Here is a 21,727-nt window from a genome sequence, read left to right as displayed (position 1 = left end):
GGAGGGACTTAGGCTCTCTATATAGTTGTACGCATAGATATCATATAAAGGCTAGATGTCTCGTCCGCGCTGCTGGCCAATGGAGCTCGACATCCGCACACGGCGGCCATCTTAAGACAGGGTGCTCGCTCACTCATAACACGGTGCATGTACTTTTAAATAACCATAACTTGCTAAATTTTCTACCGTTTTTTAAACGGTTTGGTTTGTTATAAACGTCAGAGATGTAGCTATTATACTGCATACATATGAATAATTATGTTCAAAATGTTTAAGCATTCAGAATTATAGCCACGTTAATAACGTTTGTAAGAAACCAAACCGTTTGTAAATCCGTCCAGATTTCAGCGAGATAAGAGGATTTGTGTGCGTGCTGCTCACTCACCTTAATTCACAGAGCCCTGTCCTAAGATGGCCGCCGGTGATGCCGGAAGTGACTCCGCCTTAAGACATCTAGCCTTTATATGATATCTATGGTTGTACGGGAAACGCACCCCAGGTTAGTTTTCAGACAAATGTGGCAATGAGATCATGTGATCTCACTGAGTGATTGGTGCTGTTTTGGACTTCTCTTCCCAGAGTGCAACAGAGGGGGCAGTTCATCAGCATGTGCATTTGTTATTGTTTGTTGCTCTCACACTGTCAGTTTAAGTCTCATCAAGATCATAAGCACTCGTACAGGGACGTGAACGGTCTCAGGTGATCTGATTCTGCAATAAACCTATCTTTTTATTAAGGTAAGAGTAAAAATGTACCCTGTTATTTTAGCCATGGTGTTCCTCTGAAGTTTTAAAATGCAGATTTAGACCATGAAAAACGTCCTTGTAGTGTTTATTGTTGTTTGTTTGTATGCTTATTTTCTGCTGTTCATTTATTAGAGTTCCTGTAGTTGAACGAAGGTCATGGGTTCAGTTCCTAGGCAGCACACATAGTGATAAAAACTTGATGCTCACTTTGTTAAAAACTGTCTACCAAATGCATAAATGTTAATTAATGTGTGAAACGTTGCATTTTACTTATTGAAAAGCTCTCAATAAGTAAAAATTCAGCTGTCAATAGCAGACTTTATATTTAATAACTGTAATGGATTTTTACAGAAGGGCCCCGGTGGTTGTGTTAACAATAACCTATACAATGATTAAATTAAAATATTAGAAATGTTGAAGATCATGAAATGAGAATGATTAGTCTGATCTGATTTGACAGCTACTTCTGCTGTGTAAACATTCACAGACAGAACTCTGTTACCCCATCTCTCATGCTCATGCAGTTTCACAACACATGGACATCTAATTCAGTCGTCTGCAGTGTCAAGCATTCCTGTAGTTTGTAGTTTAATGGAAAGACACTAAATATAGCCGACTACACAAACATGATTGTGCTGACTCGTATTTCCAGACACCTGAGTTATTTGGAAGGACTGAAAATGTTCAGTAACCGTACATCTGATCCATGTGAACAGCAGTGTTATGGTCCTGGATGCTGAACATACATAACCAAAAGAGTTTTCAAAGTAGGTTTTTGTTTTTGATTGCTTTCTTTGTCAGTGCAGACATCTGAGCTGATTTATAACTATGGAGGAAAACAGAACTGTGAACTTCAGAGATGTTGCAGAGAACTATTTCTCAGATACGAGGGTGGACTGTCGCTACACTATAAGTAGTCAACACGATTGGAGCAGTCATGACTGGATAGGTCTGTTTAAGGTAAAACACAGTGTTTATTCACTACAGAACACAATAGCTGTAAGGCCGCATCCTTAGAAGTTCGAACCGGCATTGTTACATGGGACGGTCAAGCCTGTGACTGTTGAGTAAGTTGAAACCTAATACTTCCGTTTAAAAGGATGCAGCCTCTGAATTTGGATGGAGCTAATGTGTGGAAAGGATGAACCTGCAAAGCAAATACTTTTTTTGTTATAACTCATCTTGTTTCACAGGTGGGATGGCTGACATTGAAAGATTACCACACGTTTGCCTGGGCTCTAGCACCAGAAGGGTACCAAACCGGAACGGATGCCAACTGTAGTGTGGCCTTTTACTGTATGTTTATATTTGATATTTAATATACTATTAGAATTTAAGTTTGTTTATAGCCTAGTTGATACATTTGCTGGGCATGCATGCTGTCAACATGTCCTACACCAGTGAAATAACAACTGCAGTTCTTGGTAGAACAAGAACACTCAAGTTATCTGATACTTAATAACTATTGCAACACGATTGCAAGTGCCTGACATCTTTAAGGAAATATGAGTAGTTATAACTATTATAAATATTATAGATCAGCTGTAAGAATTAACTTAATGTAGCAGAATTAACACCACAATCAACTAATGAAAACTCAGAGTTAATAGTTTTTTAATTCTAAGAAATGTTAATTTCCAGGGTTCATTTCCAGAGTACTACTCAGAGCATGTTGCCAAAATCTGCATGATTTATATATGAGCATGAACCACAAACAACTTTACGTGTGACAAAACAAGTCTTTGGTAAACAGACTAAATACTTAACATACTTGCATACAGTTTAGCAATGGAAAGAGAGCTGAGGTAGAATACAGGAAAGCAAGAAGTTATAGCATTGTTTGAAATTGTTCAGCAGATCAACAGCCTTGAGCAAACCATCGGCTTCTTAGTTTTAATGCACACTTCATTAAAAGAAGTAGGGGATACTTAATGATTTGATAATTGCATGTCTCGGCCATTTGAATAAAACTGTCCTGATGCAACCTGTTGAGGCTCCAGTTTATCTTTGCTGAAGTTGTCTTGATGAGAGAAAACCAGTTGGAGTCAGATGATCTTTGGTGGATGGAAAGACAAGGCCACAGCCTGGCACAAACTTAGGGCTCCTTAGAAGACTTCTGGCCCATCTTCAATTTCTCAGAATCAGCAAAGGGAAAAAAGGGGGCCTGATCTTGTGATCAGAGATCTTTTAAAGTGAAGACGTCACGAGTGAGAGGCGAGTGAGCCAATGAAGAGTTGTTTCTTAGGAGGGAAACTTTACGATCCTTTGTCTTCTAGTATGGTGATTGGTGATTGATAATTTGATTGGTTGTTGATTGAGAAACTATTAAAGATTCTTATAATACTAATATGCTGCATATGTTTTGACATATAATGTACATGATCATTCAAGAAATTAAAATAGAAAATTATAGATACCAAACATGATATACATATTGATTAAGTAAAGCATTCATTCAAAGATTTTCTATTAATAGATAAAAGAACATACATCATTACATAGGGAGATTGTGCATATCTCAAGTGATTATATATAGAGGTTATAGGATTATGATTTCTTTGAGTTGTAAACCTTCGCTTGGGTGAGGGGTATTGTGGATTATTTGTTAAATTTAACTGAACTGTCTCAGTCACTACAAGGCTGTGCCAGGCCATTTATGTGCATATGGTTTTTGGTTTCTGATCTTTATTCCACTTTTCCTGCCATTTTTCAGCATCTTATCTACCAAAACCCGGTGGGGAGGCGTATCAGTTTGTGTATGTGGATGAACACGGTGAGGTATCTGCAGTCAGTTCTCCATTTTCTTTCTGTGCTCCAAGACCTCTGGATGAACTTGTTATGCTAGAGCAGGAGAAAAACGGCGAGGAACAGGAGGATGGAGACGACCTGCTGCTGGTGGTGCCGAAGGCTCAGATCCTACAGGTGAGGCATTCAACACGAGAGGTCAGAGAACAGATCTGACTGTAACAATGCTTTTCAAACGCCACTATTCATATTTGGACACCTAAGAAGACACATGCAAAACATGTCTGTCATTGCATCTTATGACAAAATATCACAAAAGTTTCACAAAGCAAAGTTTTGAAGCCAAATGGTGCAACACAGGTTAAAAAAGTGAGCAAGCTCTAGTATCATTTACTGATATATTCTATGTTATTTAGCAATGACATTCAGGCCATTTTTAATGCCACTGTTTCTGCCATAATATTTTACTTACTCTCTTCCTATTTAAAAAATAATATTTCCACAGAGTCTCTTAGAAGGATGTCAGCGTGATATTCATGAGTTGCATAAGAGGTTTGAGAATGCAGATGTTGAGGTGGAGAAAGAGAGGGAGAAATGGATGATGGACAGAGATGAGTTTGAAAGCGTACGAAATAAGATGAGGATAAAGATTGACGAGCTAAAAGACAACCTGAGGCAAAGCACTGAAAAAAATGAGGAACTGGAGCAAAAACAAAAGGTACAATAAAAGTTTTAGGTTTCTTTGGTTTATGTTGGTGAATGCAATGTAAAAGCAATACATTTGTTACAGTATTTAATAATCTCTCTAAACATTATTTAATAAAAATGCAACTGTTCATTGTTAGTGCATGTTAGCTTAGATTTGTTAAATGATATTAACATTTTTATATTAACATTTTAAGAATGTATTCATAAAAGTTTAAGTTAAAGGAACACTCCACCATTTTTTGAAATAGGGCTTATTCACCTTCTTTCCTACATTTAGATAGGTGGGCAAATGCATTTTTGTCTCAGTGCATGCATTGTTTTAGTTTGACAGGGTCGGCGCTAGCTTAGCTTAGCATAATGAATGGAATCCTTTGTTGCCAGCTAGCATGTCCTGAGTAAAAGTGATATAAAAAAAAAACAAAAAAAAAACACCTAATTACTTCTTGTGGCCTGCGTATTCACAACAAGTACAAATAGTGATGCAGATTAACACTAGGCGATTTCCTAGGCAGATATTGACAATATCACGCAGAGATATCACGCCCAAGTAGCAGTGCTTCGCCTGTCCTTCCCCCTAATATAGTCCTTAATATATAAGTCAATATCTGCCTAGGAAATCGCCTAGTGTTAATCTGCATCACTATTTGTACTTGTTGTGAATACGCAGGCCACAAGAAGTAATTAGGTGTTTTTTTTTTTGTTTTTTTTATATCACTTTTACTCAGGACATGCTAGCTGGCAACAAAGGATTCCATTCATTATGCTAAGCTAAGCTAGCGCCGACCCTGTCAAACTAAAACAATGCATGCACTGAGACAAAAATGCATTTGCCCACCTATCTAAATGTAGGAAAGAAAGTGAATAAGCCCTATTTCAAAAAACGGTGGAGTGTTCCTTTAAAGGGTTAGTTCACCAAAAAATGAAAATTCTGTCATGAATTACTCGCCATCATGTCGTTACACACCTGTAAGACTTTCGTTCATCTTCGGAACACAAAGGAGGATCTTTTTTGATGAAATCTGATCTTTTTGATGAAATCCTTCTGCCCCTCCATTGAAATCATATGCAACTACCACTTTCAAGCCCCAGAAAGTTAGTTAAGATTTATTAAATTATCGCAAGTGCTTTTTAACACATGCGTGTTGTGTTGATGCAAGAGCAGACGTTGTTGTGTGAACGCGCACTGGAGATTAATATTTTGTAAATAAAGTGGTAGGTGCGTAGCTGTCAATGGAGAAACAGAAAGCTCTCAGATTTCATTAAAAAGATCTTCATTTGTGTTCCGAAGATGAACAAAAGTCTTACAGGTTTGGAACTACATGAGGGTGAGAAATTAATGACAAAATTTTCATTTTTAACATCATCTAAGATTAATAAATGCTTTAGAAGAAATTTTCAACTAATGCAGTGGAGCCTTATTGTAAAGTATTACCCAATAAATTTTTTGGGCAAGTTTCTGGACCACCACAAATTTGTAATCAGAAAAGCAAAAACAAAAACACCATTTACCAACAGGATGTGCAGAACACCCATGAAAACATGTCTGCTGAACTTAATGGACTACTAGCAGAGAGAGCTGAAAACCATCAGCGGATCAGAGAACTCGAACAGGAGGCTGCCACTCTGACTCCACAAAAACAGGACATAGAGGCTGAGCTGGACAGGTGATTTACGACTTATATTACACTTTGTTTATGGACTGTTCATTTCAATAACATAACTAACTGATTGAGTCAAATAGCGGTTAAGGAAAAGAAAACACATTAAGATAGAAACATGCCATTTTCCTCTGCAGAATGAAGGAAAGAGTTAAAAAGATGACCACGCAAAGGCGAGATGAAGAAAAGGAGAAGAGAGATTTGCAGGTGAATTATATTATATATAAGTTTGGTTAAGTCATCTTAATTTATTTAACGCTTTATGCAACGCAGATTGTTTCAAAGTAGATTCAATAAAGAGGAAAACAACAGAATAAATAATGCAAACAGAATTTAATTCTAGTGAATTTAATTCTGCTGTAAAGCAGCTCTAAAAAAAGGGGGTGTCATTATTCATCTCATGTCAGTTCAGTTTTGATTCAGTTCGGTTTATGAAACAAATTATGAAAGTGGATTCAGGTGTGAAGCAGCTCTACAGAAAACAGAAGTGTCATCATTCAGCTCAATTCAGCTTTCTTCTCATCCAATAGTGTGTCAGTGCAGTCAAATCAATAATATTACTGAACATTTTTCAGTTCAGTGTTGATTTAGTTCAGTTCAGTTCAATAACTGTAAATTAAGAAATGAATATGAAATTCAGCATCGGAATGTTATAACTTTTTACATTCTACATTGTAATATTTTCTGCATTCCAAACTTCATGCTTTTTTTAGAGGAACATTGTTTTGGTTGTGCTTCGGCTCTGCGTGACAGTGTGGATGAATATGATTCTCCTACTGCTCATTAAACATTCACTACTAAGCTTAAGAGATATAACCAGTTTAAAAAGGATCTCAAGCTGATTAGCTGAAGACATTACTGCATCTTTACCCATCCAGCACAACGCTACCTACAACAACATAATGAAATGATCTTCACAATAGATAATGTTTTACAGTGAACTCTGAGAGATACATATGACATTTTATCTGTTCAATAAAACACCTTACTCATATGTAGAGCAATTAAACACCATAATCTCAGCGTCGCTTTTACAACATTTCAAATCCCTCAGTTCTCTCCATGTCCTAAAACCAAGCCGATGTTGGTTCTTGTTTTATTACGAGCTCAGTCTCGTTTTGTTTTCTCCAGACTCTCCTCTGTTCAGCGTTTGGTTAAAACGGGTGATTCCCCGAAGGTTAGAGATTTAGAGGCTCCATGTCAACCTTTCTCACTCATTGTGACAACTAACCTCTGAAAATCCAACACTAGACACACACACACCTGTGTGCACCTTTTCGTTAAAATTATTTAAAAAAAGTTAGAAGGTGTATCTTTTTTTTAAAACAGTGCTACATTTTACGTGGACTTCAGAATTGATATCTCGGACTGATGCTGTAAAATGGCATGATTTGTATGAGAATGAGTATTTCCTCTGCAGATTGAGAATCAGCAGATACACACAGATCTGCAGACCCTACAGGAGCGTTTGGAGGCCAGTGAGCGCAGCACTGATGCCCTCCGCAGGGATCTGAGTGAACTGGGATCCATGCAGAGCCACAGCCATGCAGAGCTGCACCAGGTCCGACTGCAGTCAGCACAGATCAATGTACAACTGTCCCAGGCCAACCTGGCTCTGCGTGAGGGACAAGCCGTCTGGGCCCAGGAGAGAGAGGCTCTGAGACACAGTGCTGAGGTTACTACAGTACTACCACTTTTATATCTCACGACCAATTCGTACAAATTCGTACAAAAAGGTGGCTAATAGGTGGCTGAAACCCACATGATGGGTAGGTATATGGGCGGAGTCAGGCGTAGGTAATTCGTATTCATTCATACGAATTGGGCAACTCGTAAAATATGTACGATTTAGCAAATATCGTACGAATTCGTACGAATTAGCCACCTCGTAAAATGTGTATGAATTGCTGTGAGATCGGGATGGTCCTGCCATAACGCTTACTATTAAGTGTGTGACTCAAAATCTTTGTGCTCTTGTTAAAGCTGGATAAGGATCGTGTCCAGAAACTGAGCCGTGAGCTTCAGAAGAAGGAAGAGTGGCTCCAGGAGGAGAGAACGGAAAGAGAGAAACTGGAAGTGGAGCTTGGGAATGAGAAGGATTGTAACCGGGTAAATATTCCATGACACATGCATGGCCCTATAATTAAACTTTCACCTCCTTCAGAGCCTTCTGTAAACCCAGCACATATGTGGGTCAGGTTACTGGTCTTGGAGCAACACCAGTATGAGTCATGTGTTGCTTTAAAAAAAAACTGTAAATAAGTTGACCAAAATAGATCTGAAACACCACTATAAATTGCACATGTATATGTTTACAGAAGTGTTTTCCCCCCTGATTATTCATGTGAATGGATGCCATGACACACTAGTTAACTTGATTGATAAGAAACTTAATAAAACACTTGATCTTGAAATATTGAATGTGGAAACATATTTTAATTACGCCATGAAACTATGCATGAATTTGCTGTCGTCTTCGCTATTGTGACATATATCTGAGTGAAACACTTCTGGAACAAAAACAAATGTGGGCGGGGCTTGATTTTGTCTGTGGGGAACTGACAGGCTGGTTGTTGTTTGCTATTGGTGGATCTCATGTGAGTGACAGGTTTCTCCACCCTCGTCATCAGAGAAGAGAAGAGATGTCATTGAGTTTGACGCGTTCCTGGTCAACATATTTTGTTGATTCTAGAACAACATTCTTGTCCAAACATTTTGTCCTAACAATACCCCTACTCCTAAACCTAACCCTACCCATAACCTCTCCCTAAAATCAGAGGGAAATGATCTGTGAATAACACTGATGTAGAAGCACCTAACCCTGGTTGTAACCCTAAACTTGACATAATCTCTAAACTTGTCCCTCAAATCGGATTGGTTGACTGGAATGTTGTTCCAGGATCAACAAAGATGTTGATCCAGGAACATGTTGTATTTCAATTCAGGTTCTGCTCAGAACCAAGAGGGAGGGGAAGTTATTTTGATTACAGATTATGAGCCATGTGAATTTAAAAAATGTGCACAGATAAATCATCATAAATCTTATATAATTAATGACAATTAATGACTGATATTCTATAAAAATAAAAATAAACTAGAATTGTCAATTTTAATTTCATGGTGTCTTTAAGTTAATTTGCAAGCTAAAATAGTTAAAGGATTTATTAATGACATATGACATACATTTTTCTTTGATCTTTTGACATATAAGAGGTCAAAAAATACTGCAAGTTTCATGCTTACAAAATTTGTTGAAACCAAGCTGCCACACTGATTTTTTTTTTTTTTTTCTTCTTCCACATTGATGTCACACTGTAGACGTTTACATCTGACTGTTTCAGAAACAGCACATCAACACCAAATTAATGTATCATTCCTATAGAGAGAGAGATGACATTAGACAACCATAGCAGTGTGTAACACTAAATCAAAGTTCAGACCTCAATACATACAAGAAGTCAGGCATACACTAAATATATAAACTCAACCATGTATTAAACACATGTACTGTAAGTGAATCAACAGTAGACACACACACAACTTCCTCCAAAGTTCTCAATGTCTTTCTCTCAGAAAAGGAAAACTCACTTCAGGAGTCTGCTTATAATTTATACTTATAAATAAAACTTATATGAAAGACATTATAATTCAAAAGGCAATGATGACCATTAGGGGTGCACGATTCAGAAAATTTCACGATTCGATTCGATACCGATTTTTAGTCTCAAGATTCGATTCAAAATCGATTTTCGATTCAAAAACGATTCTCGATTCAAAAAACGATTCACAGTAGGCCTATGTAAATGTAGTTGACTTTTTCCTGTGTGATTGCAGTAGACATACAATTTAAAAGAAAAGAAATAACAAATTAAATGAAGTTTTATATTACTTTGTCTTCATAAAAACTTTTGCAACTAAACAGTGCAAAGTGCCAAGCTTTGGCCAGCTTTCAAATACATTTAATTCAAGTTTAAATTAAACCTTAAATATATATTTTTTTACATTTAGCTTGCTGTAGTCAGATCAAACAAACAATACTGCTAAATGTAGTTTAAGGAGTAGGCTATTGGCGGCAAAATAGGCTACAGAATATTTCGTTCTGTATTGACAGGTGAAATTTTTGAAAATCGATAAAAAAAAAATACAATAAGCCTACATTATATCTGCATTTATGTCAAAACCTAGACTTTCAAACATCAAAATGTAATTTATTAATATGAATATTCGTGTCAAAATGACATATATAAACATTCTATTTTGCCTGGAAACGCTTCCAACACGCTTGCGTGTCGCGAGAAAAATAGGCGTCGGTTCTATTTCATGCACTCGTTTTCCGCACGACTCGGGCCACACCTGAGACGCGCGTGTCACGCAGGCTGTGTGCAAGCTCTAACCTGCTAATGGGAGCCGAAATAAAAACAGACACGCCACACAGCCAGCCTTCCTTCTGCTCCGCTTCTGCTGCACTTCTTCTTTTGGCTATGACAAGAGTGTGCAGGCGTAGTGCAAGTGTGAATTCGATGCTGCGCCATCTATGGGAATGGCAAGCTAGACTCATTTCAGGACAATACCAAAAATATATATATTTAAAAAAAAAAAAAAAAAAAAAAAAACAAGAATCGATTTTTGGAATTCTATGAATCGATTTTGAATCGGTAAAGTTTGAATCGCGATTCATATGTGAATCGATTTTTTTGCCCACCCCTAATGACCATATTCCTATACAGGCATCTTAGGTAAATACAGGCATGAATCCGATAAGTGATGGAGTTTGCTAGCAAACGCTTTGAGATTAAATCCCTCCTCTAATACTGAATGAAGTTTTCTCTATCATGTGTGTAAATCATAGGAACTGAGAGCCAGTCTGAGAGCCCTGCAGAAGGAGCAAGAGCAGAATCAGATGGAGAAACAGGTCAAAGCTTTCTGAATCTGTGTCTCACTGATCTGAACTGATGTCATGCTTGCTGACTGCTAGTGTTTTATTCACAAACAGGAGCTCTTGGATCATATCCGTGTGCTGGAGCTGAGACTGGACACTGAGACAGATGCCAAGTGGACGGAGGCAGCGGCTTCACCAACACGTCAGTTCACATGATCCATCATTTCTTCTCTTTATGCAGACATACATAAAAGGATGTAGTGCTTGTGATATTACCGTAAATCATCATCTTATTTCTTGCAGCTTGCATTGATAGCCCTCCGTCAACTGAAGAAAAGCCACAACAAGAGTCTTTACCCGAGCTGTCTTTAAGTGTGCTAGACGGTGAACAGTTCAGCTCTCATGGGTCAACAGAGCAAAGCCAAAAGGATAATGAGAACGATATGATGGCAAGTACCACTTGATTAGTACCACTTGATTAATATTCAACTAAACTGAAAAACAGCGTTTAAAGGAACACACTGACTTTTTGGGACTTTAGCTTATTCACCGTATCCCCCAGAGTTAGATAAGTCCAAACATACTCTTCTCATCTCCGTGCGTGCCGTAACTCTGTCTGACGCACCCACCGCTAGCCTAGCTTAGCACAAAGACTGGAAGTAAACGGCTCTAGCTAGCATACTGCTCCCAATAAGTGACAAAATAACGCCAACATTTTCCTATTTACATTTTGTGATTTGTATAGTCCCATCGTGTACAAATAACAAGGTCACATGAGACACAGCCATCTTCTAACCATAGACATACTGGGAACTATATTATCAGAAGGCAAAGCACTGCTACTTCTGCGGAGTGATTTACTCCAACTCTGAGCGAACTCTCTGCTCCTCACCACGGGGCTTCTCAGGTGCTGCGAGCAAATCACTCCGTTACGGCACGCACGGAGATGAAAAAGGTATGTATGGACTTATCTAACTCTGGGGGATACGGTGAATAAGCTAAAGTCCCAAAAAGTCGGCTGTGTTCCTTTAACAAAAGCATTTGAAGCATGACATCCAAAAACACATTATTGCCCTCAAAAGGGATCTTAACCACAAAATAAGAGTAATGTTCCCTTTGCAACATGAACTCTGCTACTTGGTTTGATATCTTCATATGTAATGACGTTTTCATCATATATTGTGAAAGTTTATACATAAAATGTGATTAACTTTTTTTTTATACCAAACCCCTTATAAAAAGCAAGAGGATCTAGAAGCGGAGCTTTATTCCAGTGTCATTGCTGACAAACCTTTACTGCTTTCTGAACACAAAGACAGTCTTCAGGTGATATGATGCACAGAGTTTTTCTGTTGAATAACTCAAGCCTGTGAACATATTAATACTAAAGGAACATTAGTTCATGTGCTCCTGTGTTCCTTATGAACAATAAGTGTTTGGAAATTATATGACTTGCATCTGTAATGTGTTTCACTACATTCTTTATAATTTAATGTTGTAATGTTATTACAAAACCGGTACATCTCACACCATCAGCTCCTTAAATTCTCACTACTCATCACAAGAATTGACAAATTCTACAATTTCAAATCTTTAACAGAGCAATGTATTTTTTTGAGTTTTTTTTTTTGGTCACTTTGTAATTTCGCTGCAATTAAAACCAAGGCCCTGTCCCAGATGGAACCATAAGTCCTCGTAATCTTCCTCCGAATCCACATTGTCGTGATGGCAAAAGAGAGTATATCGGGCCGCTCGCAAACACACTTCTGAAACCTAAAATGGCAAATGGGACACCCACTTAACGGACACGTGCACACAGCGGCCACTGAAAGACCACTAGTGCACATGAAGTGTGCCATTAGGAACAGGGCCCAAGTGTGGTTATCTGCAAGTCAGAGTAATGCGCATGCTGAAATCTCACACAAAAATCTTTACAATCGGTCATGAAAGCGGCCTGTGAAGGTGTAGGGTAGGGTTAGTCTTATGGTGTTTTTCCACTGCATGGTACTGTCAGGGTTTGGGTAGGTGAAAGGAGTGAGGACTCAAGTGCAGGACTTGAACTTGGACTACAGGAGGAACATAACAGGGTAAAGTTACGACAACAAACCAGCACATGACTGCAAATAGGGAAGCAAACAAAGCAGGACACGAGGGAAGGCAGATGGGGCAAATTAATCAATAATCACGTAACAAGATGGGAGGGGCTAGACAATCGACAGGAGAGAACATGGCACAAGGAAACACATGACAATCCATGTGCTCACACCAAACGTGACAAACACATGAGCACACAACCAGCACAATCACCAGCCATGTGCCCCAACAAAACAAGACATTGGGCCCTATCTTGCACCCAGCGCAATTGACTTTGTACACCGACGCATGTATCATTCCTATTTTGCACCCGACGCACAGCGGACTTTTCCCTCCACAGACGCACGTCGGTAAACTAGGAAATGCATTTGCGCTCCCGGGGGCGGTCCAGCGAAAAGAGGAGGCGTGTTCCGGCGCAAACGTTCCCTGGTGCTATTTTGCAGTTTCAGAAAACAATTCTGCCACTGACCAGGAGAAACCTAGTCTAAAGTCAGTGGTGCGTTGCACATGTTATTCATATGCTATTTTAAGGGCGCATGCTTGGCCATAATCAATGTAGCGTGTGCACAACGCTCATACACTTCGATTCTCTCATCTACACAGAAGCAGCAGTTTTCATTTTTGCAAATCATACATTATTTCAAGGAAAAATATTAACACACGAGGGAACATCTTGTTGTGTCCATGAAGATGTGAAAAATAGGCATAAATCTAGATGACATATTTACCCAAATTATTATACGCCTGTTTAACCGAAGCTCATTTGGGTGTGTTTCTCCATCCCCAATGTCACTTCTCTGTGTTTTACGACCCTGACGAGAACGTCGGTCTCCTCGGCTGTGAACCGCTCCTGGCGTGCGCCTGGCAAATCCGCCGTTATAATAGCAAGCCACCATGGAACAAGCGCGCCTGCTCTTAAAGGGAATGTGAGATGACGCTCTGATTGGTTTATTTCATGTTATGCCCAAACCACACCTATGAGTAATGTAGCTAGATTTGCGTCGGGCGCAAGAGTCATTTATCCCGCCGGTATAATAGCAACAGCGCCCAAGACCCGCCCACAAAGTTGCTTGCGTTTCGCGCTTGATACTTGCGTTTCAGATCGTTAAAATAGGGCCCATGAACACACAGCTAATGAGAATTCATAAGCCATGTGTTCACATAAACCATGACAACATGAAAGCACACAGCCAGTGATAAACACAAGCTGCATGCAACACAGACAAGACAAAACAGGAGTGCCAGGGTTACGGCTTGTAGCATTGTGTACCTTTCGTCACACCAATTTCTCTGACCTGTAGCTCAATTTGGAAGTGCATACTAGTATTCAGTACTACTCGTATACTAGCACCAGTGTGGGCTCGGCAGAAGTGCGCAACGAGGGTCTAAAAGACCTAAAATTACAAATTGGACACGTGGTCGTACGGTCTCATGGACTTAACGCACATGCGCACACGGCAGCCATTATACTTCCACAAGACCTAAAGTGCATATGAAGTGTGCCATTTGGGACAAGGACATATATGCCTAAACTAACCAAACTAAGGGATAAAAGAAAACTCACTAGGTTCCTGAAATGCTCCAAGCCAGCTGGGTGTGAAAACAAACTCAGACAACATGTTCTCCGTCTTCCCTACAGTGGTCTTACTGATGCCCCCTTGAGGCGAACCAGAGGTGGACAGAAAAAACCTGTGTTTACATCAGCACATGAAGATCAACAGTGTGTAATATCAAAAGAGTTTTCTGAGCTGGCTTATTATGTATTTTAACAGATGCTAAGAGTGCGGTCTGTGGTAGTTCCAGTAGTGTGAAAGTGTCTGTCAGTATGAGTCTCCATTAAGAGGGAGGTGATGTAAATGATGTATGATGTCTAGATATGCCATGTAGAGCGCTCAGCATGAAAATCAGCTTGTATGACAAAGAAATGCCATTACAGAGTGCTATAATACCACGTTTATATTTAAAATAATGGGAATGAACTGTTATATATTTGATGTAGCAGAAATTAGTCTTTTTGGATTTTGAGGAAGCAAGTGGAGTGTTTCTGATCTGATGAGTTGATAGAGGGGGGAAGATGGGACTGATTCCGATCTTTACACGGGAGACTTTTGATTTCACTTTAGTTTTCTCTGTTAAGAATGTGATCTCTTTGTTTAGATAGGTGTGCTGGTTGTGGGTTGGTTGTTTTGTATTACCTGACAATTACATAAGTGCATTTAAATGATCAGTTCTCCATTTTAGATTTTTATTTATTTATTAAATAAACACTTTATCTTAAGAGTTTGTCACTGTTTGTTCTCTTCTCAGTTTGTGATGCTGTTATGCTATCCATCCTTGATCTAATCTCTATATGTCCTCAGACTGATTGGACCTGAAATTCAGAGAAAAACAACAACGGTGTATATATATACAAAAACAACAACGGCGTATATATAGTATGCTATAGTATATAGTTTTTGTCATTTTCAACATGCATGTGTATATTGTGTATTTATTTATTTTAATTATAATGCCTCTATTTGGACATTAGGGATTTGTCGTAAATGTGTAGTCTTATCGGATTTTTTTGTTGTTGTTGATAAAGGCAAGATAATGAATCAGGCTTAAAAATGCATTGGTTCATGCTTAATGACTTAAATTAAAATTTGATTGAAAACAAGTCAGGAGTGTTTCTATGTAGCACTGACACAATGCGATGATAAACCACATAGAAATATTACAAATTCAACCACCTCCAACTTATGAATAATTATGAATAAATTTGATAGTCAGTCTCTTGTAGAAACCCTATGTATTTGATTTTACATAGTATCTGTCTTTATCTATATCTCTTTCTCCTTTATGTTTTGTTTTCCCCTTCTATTATCTGCCATCTCGTTCTCCTCCACTCCTGTCCTGAACTCTTTCTCTCTCATTGTGAAATCATCTGTGGTAAACTGCGGTTTTACTGTCTCCTCTGAACCTTTAAACACAAGGTGAAGTGATGGTCCTCCGCTCTTTTACCTTTAACCATCAGACACACAGAAGGCATAGAGATCCTCAGGATGTCTATTATATCTTTGAACCTCGAGCATCTGTCCTTTCCTTGATCAGCAGATTTATGCCAAACTTATTCCTTCCATAATTTTTAAGTTTCTAGGTATCTACTGGTTAACCTTTCCAGCACTGAAACAAGAAGACTAAAATTACTAATGTAAAATACTGTCAACAGGTTTGAGACTTCATCTTGCACACAGATATATTTAAAGTTCAAGCACAAAATGCTAGCAAGGCAATAAACAAGGTTCAAGAAAAGCACCTTTTGTCCTCAGCAGGTCCTTACTGTTTTGCATTATATTACAGTAGCGCTATATCTAGCATATCAATTATACATGAAGACAGAAGCACATAAAACTAAGGAATAAAATACACAGCAGAACCCCTCTAACATGTTCAGTTACCATGGAAACAGGCCTTGCGGTGGTCAGATAAATGAGGCTGTTAAAAGCTATAGCTTGTAAAACTGTATAATGTATGGACCTAGCACATTATTGATCTCTGTTCAAAGAACCTTAATTATGGCAGTGATTTAATTAGTCTTATCCTGTTTCTCTGTATTTTTGTTCTCTATTCATTATAATGATCTTCCTAACCAAAATCATCTTTCCTGTGGTGCCAATGAGTCTAAAACAAGACAGTTAAATGCTTAATTTTAACAGAAGCATTCAAGGACTCTATGCCGACTGCCTATTCTTGCTAAAATCTGTTCCAGCATAGTAGCAAACTCTTTCTGTCATATTTCTTATTAAATAATAATAAATAAATAAAAATATAATAATAATAATAATCAGGTGGATCGATTCAATATTGCTTTGTCCTGTTGTGTGACACATCAAGAGTATAACTTTTAATGTTGTGCTTAAAGGGATAGTTCACCCAAAAATGAAAATGATCCCATAATTTACTCACCCTCAAGTCATAGGTGTATATGACTTTCTTCTTTCAGCCAAACACAATCAGAGTTATATTAAAACATATCCTGGCTCTTCCAAGCTTTATAATGGGAGTGAATGGTAACTTAGATTTTGAGGGCCAAAAAAGCGCAGCCATCATAAAAGTAATCCACACGAATCCAGGGGTTAATAAAGGTTAATAAAATCCAGAGGTCTTCTGAAGAGAAGCCATGCGTTTTTGTTAGAAAAATATCCATATTTATAACTTTATACACTGTAAAATCTAATTAGTTAGACTTACTTAAAAAAAAAACAAAAAAAACATGCAAACCTATTGCCTTAAAAAAAAACAAGTAAAGTGAAATAGGATTAGTATGTGGGACTGACAAATGCTTAGTTAGTATAGTTCACTTACACAAGAGTTCTAGTAACTAAAAAAGAACTGTAGAGAGTACTTGATCATTTACTTTAAATAAAATATAATTGTTGCTGTGGCGAGCAGGACGAGGTGGCGTGATTAGTGATGAGCGAAGGAGCGGAGGCATAAAGGATGAGCGACGACAGTGAAGATCGAGAGAGGACCAGGCCTGGACTTATGTTGTGTTTTATTATATGTGACAGCAGTCGTCCGTGGGGGGCTGCTGTCTTTTACTTTCATTTTGTATTTGTTTATTTTATTATTTTAAACATTTAGTGTTTACATGTTTGCCGGTTCCCGCCTCCTTCTTCCCATAACAACGAACCGTGTTACATTGGTGTCGAAACCCGGGAAGGAAGAAGAGTGCCGCCGCCGCCATCATGCATGGCCACGTCCTGCTCGCCACAGTTACCACTGGTGTGTTTGCGTGCTGAATGTTGAAGTCTGTGTGACTCAAGTATGATCAATTGCAAGATTCTCACAAATAAAGAGGGATTATAAACCCAATTAAAAGTTTCACAAGGTGTTTAGGAAATAAGTGTCAGCAGCAAAATTATAAAAGATCATTAATTGACATGAAATATAGTTATGTTATGCATCATTCATTCATACATACATACAAATACAAAAACATATACATATATAATAATATACAATCATATAAGTAATATATGTAAATATTACTTATCTTCCTTTGAAACGGAATAACTGATTTCTTGTTGCATCACTGCATCAATGGGAAGAGAATTACAATAGTATAAATGAAGTTCCAAGTTCCCAACCAAAGGAACACTGATCACCATAATGGTAACTAAAACATTTTAGGAAAATCAACATCAATTTATGAAGTGATGTTCTCTCAAATTTTTCAGTTGTATTGACAATTCAACATTCAAGATGACTTATGAAAATGAGTGAATGCAAACAGAGAAAAAGAACTGCAGAAGTGGAGGAAATGAGTGAAAAGTCACTTAAGACTTTTCCGTCTCAAAAAATGCACTCAAACCAATCAATTCATCTTTACTTGTTTTTTTTTTGAGTAAACAAATCCTAGTAGTACAGATTACTAGATTTTTACAATTAAGTTAAGACATTAAAGTTAACTAAAAAGATTCACTGTTGGATTTTACAGGGATCACTGGCTTCTGGTAACGGCCGTACGCGAGTCTAGTTCCGGTGGAAGAGTGACCTAATACAGTATGCCATTTCGAACGCAGTGATTGTATTTAGAGACCTGTAGAGCTGGGTTTTATTCAAAAATGTATTCAAATTTTGTATATTTCAAATAAGATAAATCCTACATGAAATTAAGAGGCAACTCGGTTGATGTTTTAAAAGTGTTCATAGCAGTTCCTCTATAACTACCAGAGGTCTCCGTCACCCTGTTACTTCTCTATGGCTTTGTTTTAGTGAAATACTAAACAGTGTCTTCACCATGACATATTAAGACCACTGAATTTTTACCTCTCCTTTGTGGAGTGTGTTGGATTGATTGATTTTAATAGTATTTAATATTATCTGAATAATTTCGATTTGGCTGAAAATAGTTCAAAATAGCAGTATTTTAGTTGCTGTATATCGTCCTACTTAGTGGAAATAGTGACAGATACTATTTGCACCTCAGTGTATAGTAGTATATATAAAACAGTATGCAATAACAACATATTTCGTGTACATGATTATATTAATTAAAATCATAAATGGATGCTGCTTGTCCCTGTCTTTAAAGTCCTTCTAACCCTGCCCGTTAAACATGTAATGCCAACTATTAAATACCTGTTAGGCAAATCATTTCCACTTTTTGAATATTCTCTAAAATATTTATTTTTTAAATAAACACTTCTCCAAGCTGATATGCGATAGGAAAATGGAGAAGAATGATGGCTCCTGTTATCAGACAGGTTTCTTTTGTATCTTTGATTGTGTGGTAAATTTGTTAAAAGGAATCAGTCTTTGACGAGGACATCTTGAAGCAAAATCTGGATCTATGAAACACACTCACGGCGAAGGTAAAGATTACACAAGGGAGCGTAAACATGTTCCTCTCTTAGTTCAGCAGGAAATCATGACAATACAGAGAATGATGAGAAATTTCTTTATAAAATCATAACATTTGGAAACCATACAGAAAATGCATTTAAAGAAGAAGTCCAGACATGATGTGGACATCATTTACAGTCATCAATACCACTTGTGTCTTTGTAATAAGGATTTTCATTTGGATGTACAGAAAGATTCTTGAAACAGTTTCCATGAGATTTGTGCAAGACGATTGAAACGTTTTTGCAAGGCACATAACTGAGAGAAATATTAAGAACAATGAAACACACAGTTATGGGGAGAATAAAAACAAATGTTAAATGCTATTATATTTAAAAAGTGTTGCTAAGAAACAGGGATTGTTTTTACAAGAAATAACCCATCTAGGCTGCTTTTGTAACACCATATTAAGAGCACAAAGAACAAAATAAAATAAAAACAGATCATTTTGTAAAATTACAAATGTGCATTAAAACATAAACGTGTTTATTCTCCTTAGCAGTTGGAAGCCTTAAACGACCCACCATGTTTCCTATGATTCAAAACCCGAAAGAGAGACAAAGTCACAAATAAAATGACAAATTCAGCAACAAATAATGCAAACGAACAAACATGTAATATACACATATTCCAAACCACCACAAAAATCATTCTTCATCAAGGAAAAATTTGAACTCTACTGCAATAAATGACAAAATATAAGCACAAAAGGTAAACACTATTTAAGAAAGAAAAAGAAAAGAAAGAACAAAAGTCTCAGATGTTAAATCCAATTTCTCATGTTTAATGTACAAAAAAAACAAAAAAACATTTGCTCTGATAATTCACAAGACCAGTAATATCCTCCGGCCTTTTTGAATTACACTTTGCCATGGACTGCTACATTTATACCTTTGTCAAAATTAAACGGACACGGAATGATTAATGCATTTCCAGGGACTTTTATCATATTTTCAGAGATATGGCTGTGTTCCCTTGGTATTTACAACACAATTGGACACGTGTACATGCCTGAACTTAAACTGCACGCTTGGTTTTGGTGTGGAAATGGAAGTATAGACACTAGAAGAGATCATTTCAGCCAATGTTTACCACGGTTTACTGCTGCAGGTCATATTTACCCTGTCACGTATCCGGATCAGTGCATTACATGAAGCTGCTAGACTCGATGATCACTGCAGGTTTATCCAGCACACTATGTGGTAATCATGCATTCGTTTTGGTCAGTTGAAATGATCTCATTTTTGTTGTCTAACCACATTTGAATAGTGGCTGATCATGGCATTGGTGGTACACACAGAAATACTCTTCCACACTCTATAGAGACACACAAGGAATTATGGGAGCGGTCAGAAAAACAGTTCATAACATGCATCACTGATTACAGATAAAACAAAAATGTAACAAGACAAGGATAAATAAGTAATAAATAAAAGTACATGTAAAGCCTATAATGTGTGTGTTTATATTTGAAATATTTTAAAAGACAACATTGTAACAAAAAAAAAACTGAGATGTCCTGTTGATGCATCAAATGAAACAGTTTGCAGTGACACAACGGTAGAAAGATACAAGTAGAAAGAAGATATCTTTACAGTTCAGCAAATAGCATACATGCACACATCTTTACACATTAAACCGTATGGCTCTATCCCCAATATCTCACAGAATGCGCAGCGATCAGAAGCTTATGACTGCTTTGGCAACACTGTTCTGTCATGTATGGAGGTATAATGTTGTCATCAGCGGCGCACACAAACCTCAACAGGGATGGAAGGATGAAAAAGGACATTGGAAAAAAACTAATTTTGTTTGCCTTTTCTATTATTGTCTATTCTATTCTCTCATTCATCATCATTAACACCCTACTCTGTAATCTCTCTCACCAACAAATAAATACGGTTGCATGTTTTTCAGACATGATACCATGATATTCTGTAAAGACCCTTGGATTACTATGTAAATAACACCACAGTAGTTGGTGTTTTTTGTCTTATCTCATCTCATTTTTAAATAAATGTTAATATTTAGGACTGTAATATCCATACACACTCACCTAAAGGATTATTAGGAACACCACACTAATACTGTGTTTGACCCCCTTTCGCCTTCAGAACTGCCTTAATTCTACGTGGCATTGGTTCAACAAGGTGCTGAAAGCATTCTTTAGAAATGTTGGCCCATATTGATAGGATAGCATCTTACAGTTGATGGAGATTTGTGGGATGCACATCCAGGGCACGAAGCTCCCATTCCACCACATCCCAAAGATGCTCTATTGGGTTGAGATCTGGTGACTGTGGGGGCCATTTTAGTACAGTGAACTCAATGTCATGTTCAAGAAACCAATTTGAAATGATTGGAGCTTTGTGACATGGTGCATTATCCTGCTGGAAGTAGCCATCAGAGGATGGGTACATGGTGGTCATAAAGGGATGGACATGGTCAGAAACAATGCTCAGGTAGGCCGTGGCATTTAAACGATGCCCAATTGGCACTAAGGGGCC

General features: G+C 37.7%; 1 protein-coding gene across 3 annotated transcripts; it reads left to right on the top strand.

The window, feature by feature from the left end:
- The first annotated feature begins 644 nt into the window (after window positions 1-644).
- Window positions 645-14,930, top strand: calcoco1b (calcium binding and coiled-coil domain 1b). Of its 3 annotated transcripts, none has more exons than XM_084395874.1 (14): window positions 645-737; window positions 1,553-1,706; window positions 1,940-2,042; window positions 3,460-3,668; window positions 3,997-4,209; window positions 5,715-5,863; window positions 5,995-6,064; window positions 7,278-7,532; window positions 7,841-7,966; window positions 10,707-10,769; window positions 10,851-10,938; window positions 11,040-11,185; window positions 11,979-12,062; window positions 14,470-14,930. In XM_084395874.1, exons 2-14 carry the CDS (start codon window positions 1,575-1,577, stop codon window positions 14,479-14,481), a joined length of 1,650 nt encoding a protein of 549 aa, XP_084252000.1. In that variant the 5' UTR covers window positions 645-737; window positions 1,553-1,574; the 3' UTR covers window positions 14,482-14,930. The 3 variants fall into 3 exon arrangements, with proteins under 3 accessions (XP_084252000.1, XP_084252002.1, XP_084252001.1); XM_084395875.1 differs by having other exon boundaries at window positions 668-737; window positions 1,548-1,706; XM_084395876.1 differs by lacking the exon at window positions 11,979-12,062.
- Window positions 14,931-21,727: the final 6,797 nt, after the last annotated feature.

The sequence above is a fragment of the Rutilus rutilus genome, assembly GCF_951802725.1.
Source record: "Rutilus rutilus genome assembly, chromosome: 22".
In the NCBI taxonomy this organism is placed as follows: Eukaryota; Metazoa; Chordata; class Actinopteri; order Cypriniformes; family Leuciscidae; genus Rutilus; species Rutilus rutilus.
This window is presented reverse-complemented; position numbering and strand designations above follow the sequence as displayed.